This window comes from Orycteropus afer, unplaced genomic scaffold (genome assembly GCF_000298275.1).
Source record: "Orycteropus afer afer isolate SDZICR_OR568_19922 unplaced genomic scaffold, OryAfe1.0 scaffold00042, whole genome shotgun sequence".
In the NCBI taxonomy this organism is placed as follows: domain Eukaryota; kingdom Metazoa; phylum Chordata; class Mammalia; order Tubulidentata; family Orycteropodidae; genus Orycteropus; species Orycteropus afer.
Window position 1 is genome coordinate 15,543,442 of NW_006921629.1, and position 11,303 is coordinate 15,554,744.

The following is an 11,303-nucleotide window of genomic DNA, read 5'->3' on the forward strand; positions in this document are numbered from 1 at the left end:
GTTCTATCCTTCCCCGCTCCTCCTAAGAGAAAAGACGGCCCCTCTATACTCACTGAAGCGATCATAGAGTGACGAATACGACCAAATAGCACCTTCCCGCCACCTCCTTTAAACCGCTGTTGGCTCCCAGAGGTAGGCGGCACCGCGAGCCCGAAAATTCAGACTGATACTTGCCTCAGCGAACGAAAGCAAAGGCGGGATTCCACTGTGTTCCTGATTGGCTGGCGGTCAGTTCGGAAGCGGGGCCCCTACATTGGTGATGAAAAGAGGCCAGGCGGGAAAGTTAGCTGTGGCCGCCGGTGATTGGCGGATGGAACCGGACGTTGGTGGACCGAGGAGAGGCTGGGGCCAGTGAGGGCGCAACTCGTGATTGGTGAGTGTGCTTTCCCTAGGTGTCTAGTGATTGGTGGTTGGCTGACTTCGCAGCGCCGATTGGGCCGCAGGTAGAGTCCTAAACGAGAAGCCCCTTCCCACCCCACCCCTCGTTTTGGATCCCGCCTGGCCGCTGTGGCGACTGGCGGAAGGGGAAGTTGGGGGCGGGGGGGGGCAGGCGGCGGTGGGGAAGATGGCGTACCAGAGCCTTCGGCTGGAGTACCTACAGATCCCACCCGTCAGCCGTGCTTACACCACCGCCTGTGTCCTCACCACCGCAGCTGTGGTGAGTAGCTGCAGGGCTAGCTTCTCCTTACTCCCAGCTGGATGGGCCTGGGTCCCGAGGAAGCTGGGGTTTGGGCCTCGAGAAGGCCCAGAGGGGCTGGTCTCTGGGGTGGGTGGAGGCGTACAGGGCTGTCTCTGGTGTTTGTGGTGGTTCCTAGAGAGTTGATGGCAGAGAGGCGAGCGTGACTCCGTGGCAGGCAGGATGAGTGGGGTCAAGACTGCACGCCAGTGTCTGAGCGAAGAGGCCAAATATATAGTGGATCGGGGCAGCGGGAGCCGCCCACCTAGGAAATTTGTCCGAGAGCGCTGGGTGATGGCCAGGTGGTACCATGGTAATTGGGAGAAGAAAGTTCGCTCTGTGAAGCAAATTACATATTGAGAATAGAGAGCGGGGGATTGTCGAGAGTGAAAGATCCTGAACTAAAGAGGGTCTGCTGATGCAGAGATTAACTGGAGGCAGGTCTTGAAACTCGGCTCTTTAGTCACCCAAGAGTGAGTTACAGTGTTTCATGCAGCTGTTTCTGATGTTGACTGTGTGATAGGCACATTCGTTGCAGCTGTCCTTAGTTGCCTTCTATCAAAGCTATCACCACCTGACCTGCCTGCCATGTCTCGATGTCATCCTCAACTATTGCGACATAAAACTTTTATGTTAGGTATTGGGGATACAAAGAATTGTACCAATTCCAGAGTCTTTTTTCCCGACTTCTTTCTCTGGCCTAAGAAGGTCTTGAAGGAATTCAGTCTAAGTTACTGAGTGTTGGAAATTGCTAGGCTTACTAATCTTTTCTTGTAAATGATGAAATTTTCTTGCTTTATTGATTTGCTTTAAGACGCCCCTTTTCTATTTCAGCAGTTGGAATTGATTACACCTTTTCAGTTGTACTTCAATCCTGAATTAATCTTTAAACATTTTCAAGTAAGTGGTCTATCACAATCATGGTTATTGTTTTAGTTTCCTAACTTGTTTTTTCTACTTTTTAGGAGCAAATCCTGCCATATACAATCTCAAAATATAATCCATTGGGAATCTTTGAATTTTCAATTTTATTGTGTGTCAGTGAGGGTGGTATAAAACAATGGCCTGCAACTTCATTGGGCATCAGAATCACCTAGGGAAATTTTAAGATTCTAAAACTGCTTATCATGTACCAAATCAGAATCTCCATGGGTGGGAATTAAGAATCTGCATGGCTTTGATGTGTCCAGTTCCTGTGTTTGGGAATCACTGGTTTACAGTTAGTGTTGTAGTTTGAAAGCGGACTGACAGCTGCCCAGAGTCTCACAGAATGTCCCCTCCTTACATAGGCACACTCACCACCTTGGTATTGTCAACACAGTCCAGGTTGAAATTCAGTTCTGTTAATGCTTTTGAATTGACCCATCTTCTAGGGATTGGATCACACTAAAGAAACTCCAAAAAACTAACTTCTAAAAGAGCATGCCAGTTTATTAGAGTACAGTAGGAGCTAGTAATCCCACAAGATGGTAATCTTTCCAGTGATGAGAATGCTAAAAGAGAGATGTATTTTCCTGCTCATATAGGCTATAGGTGGGGTGGGTAGGTGGGGTGGGATGGAGACCAAAAAGCTGATAATTCTATCTCTTGCTGCTCCCTCTGTTTCAAATGTGTTTTATTTACTCTTTGCCCATATTATTTGCCTTTCAGGACTCAGCTTTTGTGTAGCCTTCTCTGAGTCATCCACCTCTGTCCTTAGGGCATCTGTAAATCCTTTTAAAACATCTCTCACCCTCTGCTTACACTTATTTATATGCTTGTCTCCTCACCATGATGAGGACTCTTAAATTCTAGATGCAGTTAATATGTAGCACTGAATTGTCTCAACTTTAAATAGTTAATAATTGTCAAGAACATAATATTGTACAAAGTAGCTGCATGGTCTGGCTTCTTCTTTCAATAGTCACAGGATCTTTTCTAGAAGCTGTGGTGCCATCGAGCATTGCTTCCTCGTGGCTTGCTTGGCTTTACTTTGCCTAGGTTTAAACCCTTGATGACACTGCATCTGTAATTGAGTTGGAAGTTCTAGGTGTGAGTTCAGAGTCTGCCATGTATAAGCTGTGTGTCCTCTTACAAGGCATTTTAAAGTTATCCAAGACTCTTGGTTTCCTCATCAGTACAAGCATACCTCATTTTATTGTGCTTCACAAATACTGTTTTTTTATGTACTGGGAAACCAAAAAATTACTGTGACTCACTTTGTTGCTGTACTTGATTTATCGTGGTGGTCTGGAACAGAACCTGTAATATTGCCGAGGTATGCCTGTAAAATTAGGATGGTAGTTCCAGCCTACTTGTTTCACAGGATCATTAAGATTCACATGAGGTCACAGACTATATTAAAAGACTGAAAAATACTTAGTGTTTTACTGTTGCCAGTAGTTACTGTTGTTGGGGTGGGGGCTCTGTGGGCCTGGGGGAAGGGTCTTGTCTTGTTTCTGTTCCTTGGTGATCACAAGATCTATTTTGCCTCTGTGCCTAATCTGCTCCTTTTATCTCTCAAAAGTATAGTTTAACCCACACCCTACACTGATAAGGTCTCATTAACATAACAGAACACTTCTAAATGGGATTACATCCACAAGTATAAAAAGGTGGGGGGGGCGACCCCCAAGTACAACGTATATTTTTGGAGGACACATTTCAGTACCTAATTGTTCAGAACATAGTATCACTGTGTTTACAGCCTTTCAACAATCATAGTCATAGTATGTCTCTTCTATCTTAAGATCGAAAAGTTTCCTGGAAATATACTATATTTAACTTGTCTTAATTTTTTTTTTTTTAACAGATATGGAGATTAATCACCAATTTCTTATTTTTTGGGCCAGTTGGATTCAATTTTTTATTTAACATGATTTTTCTGTATCCTTTACTAAGTGGAGTCAGTGATAAAACTTTGGGTTTACTTAGGAAATACAATATTAAGTTAAAACTATTAATCTTTCTATTTATTTTGCTACTAATTTAACTGTAATGTCTTCTGGGTAATAGTATACAGAGCATTTGGTCAGACAGTACTGTTTTCGACCTATAGTCACTGTTTGTTCAAATGGGAGATATTTAACAAAACCAAAGGAGAGGTATCATTTCTTCCTTTAAGAAGTTAACAAATCAAGGAAAGGGAGAAATGATTTAATAACAAAATAATACCAGTAGATACAAAGAAAGGATAGGTACCAGTGGGTGCACAATCTGAATACAGTGTTAATTAGAGTCCTGGCACAGAATTGGGAGAGGGGTTTATGAGTGAGGGGGATCTTGGGTCGCCTTGGATCTTTGCTGGTTCTGTTGGCTGAAAGGACGGTACCTTATTCTTTGCTGGGTTCACCATGTTTAGATTTTTTTAAAGGGAGGGACAGCTATGCTCTGGTCATATGGGATTTGGGGCCACTGAACAGGGCACACTCTTCATTCACCCTTCCCCTCTGGATTCAGAGAGCTGGGACTTACAGCTTAACTCATCTGCAATGGACAGAGGGTCCTAAAGAGGTGAAGAGATTTCCTGCCCTGGGATGGATTACCGTGTTTCCTACATGGCATATCATTCTGGTATGTTTCTAAGTTAAGTCTTTTTTTTTTTTTTCTCTAATCTTAATACATCGTAACTTTAGAAACATATCAGAATGATATACCATATAGGAACACGATAATCCATCCCAGGGCAGGAAACTCTTCACCCCTACAGGACTCTGAATGCCTAAAATCCCTAGTAAAGACAAGTAATCAGACTACCACTCAAACATTCTTACGGAAACGAAGGCTTGACTTCTTATAATGTTGAATTCAAGTGTACTTAAGTGATACATTAAGTTTTACTTCCTTCATAGTTGTGTGTTTAACGTTTTCTTAACTTGGAAATGAAGATACCGTTATTGTCGAATGCTAGAAGAAGGCTCTTTCCGAGGTCGGACAGCAGATTTTGTGTTTATGTTCCTTTTTGGTGGATTCTTAATGACTGTATCCTTCGACAAATAGAACTAATACAGGAAAATGTTAACACTTCTCTCTTCCTGAACCTTTTCATCTGTTTCCCACAATTCACTAGATATTCTGAACAACCACAGAATAAAAATAGGCTTTCAGATTTTAGCAGGGTACTACTGTTTATTTTGCAGCATACTTTCTGTGACAGCTTTTTCCAAGCCTAGAGTTAGACAAAATGTTTTTTTCTACTATGAGCAAGACATGTTGTTATGTGCCATCAAGTCAGACCTGACTCATAGCGACCCCTTCTTGGGTTGCCGAGGCAGTATCGCTACAGAAGTAGACTGCCCAACCTTCCTTCCGAGGAGTGGCTGGTGGGTTTGACATAGGAACCTTTAATGCAGGTGGGTTACTATTAAACATCCTAGTTATAGCATTATTGATGGATGTGCTTCACTTTTAAACTAAACTAGTAAGACATTTATTTTGTCACCATCAAAACTAAAATTATTTTAAAACATTGACTTGTATATGCTTGTTACATGGCAGGAAATGTAAACAGTATCACAAAACAAAATGTACAAACTGTTGAATGAATCTGCTTTGTAAAATTTCACCCAAATCACAATAAGTAACCTCCCCCCAAAATTGACTTATGTAACAGACTTGGACATAGCCCTGTCTGACAAGATGGTTTTGCCCCAGGTGGTTTCATTCACCTGTGAAACTGCTAATAGCAAGCAAGCTTCAATGTAATTATTGGCCAGAGACTTAACACACTTTCCGAAGAAATGAGGATTTCCCAGCCAAAGCAGGTTAGTAGTTTGCGGTGGCTACATTCCAGATGATTTGGCTGAGCAAGTTTTTGCCTGATTGCTCTGGGTAATAATTTCTATTCCTTTGATTCTAAAGCTGTAAACTACTGCTGACTTTTCCCATTCAAACTCTCATTAGAACTAAACCCCTAGTTCTCTCTTTTCCAATGCTCCCTTTTAATTTTTTAATGTTGATATTTTCCTTAATGACACCTGCTAGCTTTTTGGTTTGTTTGTGAGCTTAGTTTTCCTGGGTCAGGCCTTCACAATAATGCTTGTCTACGTGTGGAGTCGAAGGAACCCATATGTCCGCATGAACTTCTTTGGTCTTCTCAACTTCCAGGCCCCCTTTCTGCCCTGGGTGCTCATGGGCTTTTCCTTATTACTGGGGAACTCGATCATTGTGGACCTCTTAGGTAAGAGCCTTATGACTATTTTTTTTTTATTTTACTTTTACATTTATTTTTCATGTTTGACTTTCATGTATAGCTATTGTAGGATTATTTCATAGCCATGTGTTGAAAGACTACAATATTCTTTAATTTTTTGGTCATTATTCTGGCATCTTAAATATAAGCAACTTGTGTCAGCAGGTCTGTCTATAATCCAAATTTTAATGTTCTTGTCCTTTATTTCTGGTTGACCCTTAGGTATTGCAGTTGGGCATATATATTTTTTCTTGGAAGATGTATTTCCCAATCAGCCTGGGGGAATAAGAATTCTGAAGACACCATCTATTTTGTGAGTATTTAATCCTAGGCCACATGTTCCTACAGACAAACCAGGACAGCATCCCTGGTCTGTGTTTTCTTGGGGCTCCCATAGCTCCTGGCACATGGAATTCAGTGAATATTTGCTGATGGAACAATAGGCTGCAATTGAGGAGCCCTTGGACCAGGTAGGGACAGACAGTGCAAGGGTTGTAGGCTCAGGACATAGGAGTGACTTGGTATTTGTCATCCCAGATACTCACTAGACCCTCCTGTTCCAAGGAGGAGCTTACTCTGTTGATGAGAGCTGCTGTCAAGTTTAGAAAGGTGAGATGGCAAAATTATGATGAGAGGAGTATTTCTGGCCTTCTAAGCAGGTGGTAGAGATCAGCAGTGAAGTAGACTGGAAATAGCTTTGGACTGGAAACCAGGGGTAGATCCTCTGCTGACTAGCCAAGGGGTTTTAAGCAAGTCCCCTCTTTACTGCACTCTGTTTCCCGAGGTAGAGCTTTGATTTCTAAGACCCCTTTCTACTCCATAATTTTTTTATTTTTACACTTTTGGTTGTGATTTGGATGAGACTTTACAGATCAACTCAGTTTTTCTGCTCCAGAATTTTGTGTCCTTGGGAAATAATGTAATGCATCAAAAAGGGCTCATTTGATGAATAAAAGGTGAGCTTTTAATTATAAAATGTTGTAGAATAGTTAAACAAAAAAGAGGAAAAAAATCACCCACAATCCCACTGCTTAGATAGAACATTGGCTACCATTGTTAATGTTTTGATATGTATTCTTCAGTCTTTTACTGTCTATGCTTATTTCCTAACCTTTTAATTTAATATGTCATAATCATTTTCCATCACAAATTTCCTACAAAGTTCTAACAGCTTGTGATACTCCATGGTATGACTATAGCATAATTTCATTAGTCCACTATTAGTGGACATTGAGAATAGTTTTTGCTTTGCCCTTGTATAATTGGAGTAGTAAACAGCCTTGTATCTAAATCTGTGCACACATCTAGTGATTATTTTCAGAGGATAAATTCTAAGAGGTGGAATTGTTATTTTGTTTAACTTTTGACAGTTTAATAGTTGTAAGATTACAACTCATTGTTTCTTAGGAAAATTTTTTTAAATTTTGAAACAATGTCAGGCTTACAGAAGATAAGTGTAGCACAATAGACTTCATCTGTTTAAAGTAAATTCCCAGTCAGATGCTTTGTTGTCCCCTTTAATGTGTTGTTTTTTTTTTTTTTTAACAAACAAGGACCTTCTACACAACCATAATCAGAATGAGGAAATAAACATTAATACTCAGACCCGATTCCATTCTTAGCAGTGGTCTTAATAATGTTCTTTATAGCAAAGGCATCCAGTTCAGATTCATGCCTTTCATTTAGTTGTAACGTCTCCTTAGTCTGCTTTAATTGGGAATAGTCTTTCCTTGACTTTTTAAGATTATAGGCCCATTCTGTATTGGGTCCCTCAGCTTGGGTTTGCCTATTGTGTCCTCATGATTAGATTCATGTTTTGCATTTGTCATGTTTGATTTGTCAAAGTGATAATCACTTTGACCATTTGATTAAGGAGTTCTCCATTGTAAAGTTACTCTTTACTTTTGTAACTGTTTTGCTGGAAGGTGGTTTGAGACTATAAATATCTCTTTCCATAGAAAATTTCAGTTCATTTATTTACATCTGTAGTGATCCATGGTTTCATGTTTTATTCATGGATAATAAGCCTCTTCAAATTGGCTTTTGAGACCTTTGCAACATCTCCCCATCATTTTTTGAGCATTTCCTTATTTTCTGACACGATGTTCCAGGCTTCTCTTGAGTTTTCCTTGACCCAGGCCTGGAATCAGCTGTTTGCCCAAGGACCCTGGTTCCCTTTAGTGGAAAATGGCATTCAGTAGCCCAGATCTGGTGCTAGATGTGCCCATTGCTCTTGTACTGTTCCCAGGTTCTCTTCTGTAGAGAACTAGGGCATTTTATTAATGGAGATCTGTATTTCTAGATCTACATATCATAAAAACATGAGTCTCTACAGGTACTCCTGGTTCTAGGATAACCGCTCATGGTTTAGTCTAGATTTATGGGTTCTTTTTTTCCCCCTTTCTGTATTTTTTTCTCCAGTATTTGATTATGAAAAAAGTGATAATGGATTATGAACAGTGATTACCTTGTATTAATTACACTCCAGGTACAGGCAGCCCCACCTTACAGCCAACTCAGGACAGCTCCTATTTGCCCTTTAATATTATGTAAATTTGCACCCACTTTGAAATGATTGAATCAAGCCCTACTTGCAACAAATTCTTCATCACAGTTACCTTCACTTGCTGCATGTGTAACTTTTAAATCATTGAAAAGGCTTTTAACCTTTTCTAGCACTAAAAATCAAAACACCAAACCCACTGCTATCCAGTTGATTCTGACTCATAGTGAATCTATAGGACAGAGTAGAACTGACTCATAGCATTTCCAAGGCTGTAAATCTATATGGAAGCAAACTGCCTCATCTTTCTCCCACAGAGCAGCTGGTGGGTTCAAACCTCTGACTTTTTCATTAGTAACCAAATGCTTTAGCCACTGAGCCACCAGAGCTCCTTTTTCTTGCACTGAGGTAAGGCTAAGTTTGAACTGTATGCACCTGTTCTGACTCATCTACAAATTCCACTTACAGACACAGTTAGGAACAATCTCATTCAGAACCTGGGGACTGCCTGTATAGGAGTTAGGATTCCCACACATATTTAGGAGGGTCAGAATTTAATCTATAACATATGCTTTCCTTTGATCATGAAAGTGAACATTTTCATGTTTACTGACCATTTGGATTTTCTTTTTAAATTACCTCTTTATGCCCTTTGCCCATTTTTTCTTTTTTTCTTAAGTGGAAATAGAAGATGCTGCTTTAATTGTACTATAGGGAGATTTTGAATTACTATATATTATTTTAAAAGTCATTTGGATATTTACTATTCCTTTGTATACTCTGTAGTGAACCATCTTAAATTCTTAAAATAAAAAAGTTATTGGTTATGGAAAGATGTTCATGATACATTAAGTAAGTGCAAATCAGATTACAGAAATAGAAGGATCTAACCTTTGTAAAGGTATGTGTGTAAAAGTTCTGAAGAATAAAAACATCAGTGACTATGGGGATTTAGGATGTTTTGCTTACATATATTTCCTGTCTTCTCTACAATTAACATGTATTGCTTTTGTAGTAAAAAAAAATTAGTGAAAGGGGTAAGAATTGATGCAAATGTTAAGTAGTTATGTATACCTTTAAAATACAACAGCTGTCTGATTTGTCTAATTGACAAGCAGATGTGTAATGTTTCCCCGTTGTTGGAGTCCCTGTGTGATCTGAACTAACCTTGCAGAATTTAGGACCCGAAATGACTCTGTGACTAAATCATATCTGTCGCCCATCTTTTAGGAAGGCCATCTTTGATACACCAGATGAAGATCCAAATTACAATCCACTACCTGAAGATCGGCCAGGAGGCTTTGCCTGGGGTGAGGGCCAGCGCCTCGGAGGTTAAAGCAGCGGTGCCAATAATGAGACCCAGCTGGGACAGACTCGAGTGACATACCCATTGGGATTCTTTTACCCTTTGTGTTGCAAAAGTGTGGACACTTTTGACAGCTTTACAGATTTTAATTCCAGAAGCACTTTATGAAATATGGTACACTGATTATCCAGAAGACATTTCCAGCAGTTTGCCAGTGGTTCCTCACTACACTGGTACTGAAAGTGTAATCTCTCGGAGCCAAAAAACTGGAGAAACAAATACCCTGCCACCTCTAACCAACAAGTACATAAATACTTGAGTTCTATGGCATAAGGCAGGGCTTTTTCTTCCTCCTCCTTGATAGACGAGGCCATGGTGTAAATGCAAGTTTCAGAGAGGACAAAATAAAACTGAATTCCATCTCTCTCTCACTGTACTCAAGCTTTTGTGTGTGATCTTTTAAATTATGACAATGTATTCTAGCTCTGCTGCCTAGGTCTGAGCTCTGGGCAGTTGACATACCTGGTCTTCCTGTGTCTTCACAGCTTGCGACTGGATTTCATGTCAAGAAGATTGGAAATATGTGGCTTGCTGCCAGTTCACAAATTGGGACTGTTGTTACTGTGGTTATGTACACATCTTACTAATCTAGAACGCTGGCATCAGTGGGAAGAGGATTTTTTTTCTGTTGTCCAGATAGTTTGTTCTCAGTCTGGGTTTTGCAAAACTTCAAGATGTCAGATAGTGTGTAAAGAAGTAGGAGGGTATGGTTCTTGTAACAGGAATTCAGCTACAGGCAAAAAGCTAATATGCAGCCTTATTTTCTCTGCTTACATTTCTTAAGAAATGTCCAGGAAAAGACTGGCATGGCTGCACTTTTGGAAAACTACAGAAAGGCCTCCTTCCAAATTGGAAAGCCAGTTAAAATGCTGACTTTGGAGCCAGAGGAACAGGCACTATTTAGACAGGGTCTCTGGTTGGTTGACAGTGATCATTTACTTCATGTTAGGCTGAGAAGCTTTCAGAAGCCAAACTCCTGGTTTACATTCCCAATCAGGTAGAAATTAAACAAGGTTCACAGAAGTATGTAGTTAATGCCTGTGGTTCAGTAAATAGTCCCAAATACGAACTCTTCCGAGTCTCAGCAGGACTGCATTCACACTGCCGAAGTAATTCAGAGAACCTATAAGAGAGATTATTTCAGAAAAGAGATTATTTCAAATAGTTTTTACAAACATTGTGTAGGCCTAGAACCATTTCCCTAAACTTGATCGTTGGTGGTATTTCTAGCTTGATACAGGTTTCCATGGTGAGATTTTCCTTAGAAAGATGGATATGAGACTTAAACATCCTAAATGGGAACTCTCAGATTTTGAAGTGAAAAATATTTTAATGTCTTTCAATGGAATATGCATAACTTAGGAATTTAAATATTTTAAATGTTGGTAGTACATAAAGTTGACTATGACTGTTGCAATTTTATGGAACTTTGGTTAATGGGAGTGCTGTTTTCCTGAATGGTTCAGAATCTTAACAGTTTATATGCCAAGCTTTGATGTATAATCCTTATGGGATTTTAAGGTTTTGTCATGTCTTTATTCAAGAAAGCTTTATCAGTGACTTCTATTAGAAGTTTTTTTTTTTTTTT

The 11,303-nt window shown here is 40.0% G+C and overlaps 1 protein-coding gene across 1 annotated transcript; it reads left to right on the forward strand.

Annotated features, from left to right (window-relative positions):
- Window positions 1-565: 565 nt before the first annotated feature.
- DERL2 (derlin 2) lies at window positions 566-9,685 on the forward strand. Its single transcript, XM_007937513.2, has 7 exons — window positions 566-658; window positions 1,511-1,576; window positions 3,468-3,541; window positions 4,543-4,636; window positions 5,639-5,834; window positions 6,069-6,159; window positions 9,580-9,685. Exons 1-7 carry the CDS (start codon window positions 566-568, stop codon window positions 9,683-9,685), a joined length of 720 nt encoding a protein of 239 aa, XP_007935704.1.
- Window positions 9,686-11,303: the final 1,618 nt, after the last annotated feature.

Coding starts and splice junctions, on each gene's coding strand:
- DERL2 (XM_007937513.2), top strand. CDS start 566: ATGGCGTACCAGAGCCTTCGGCTGGAGTACCTACAGATCCCACCCGTC. Junction 4,637..5,638: donor TTGGTGGATTCTTAATGACT/GTATCCTTCGAC, acceptor GACACCTGCTAG/CTTTTTGGTTTGTTTGTGAG. Junction 6,160..9,579: donor CTGAAGACACCATCTATTTT/GTGAGTATTTAA, acceptor CCCATCTTTTAG/GAAGGCCATCTTTGATACAC.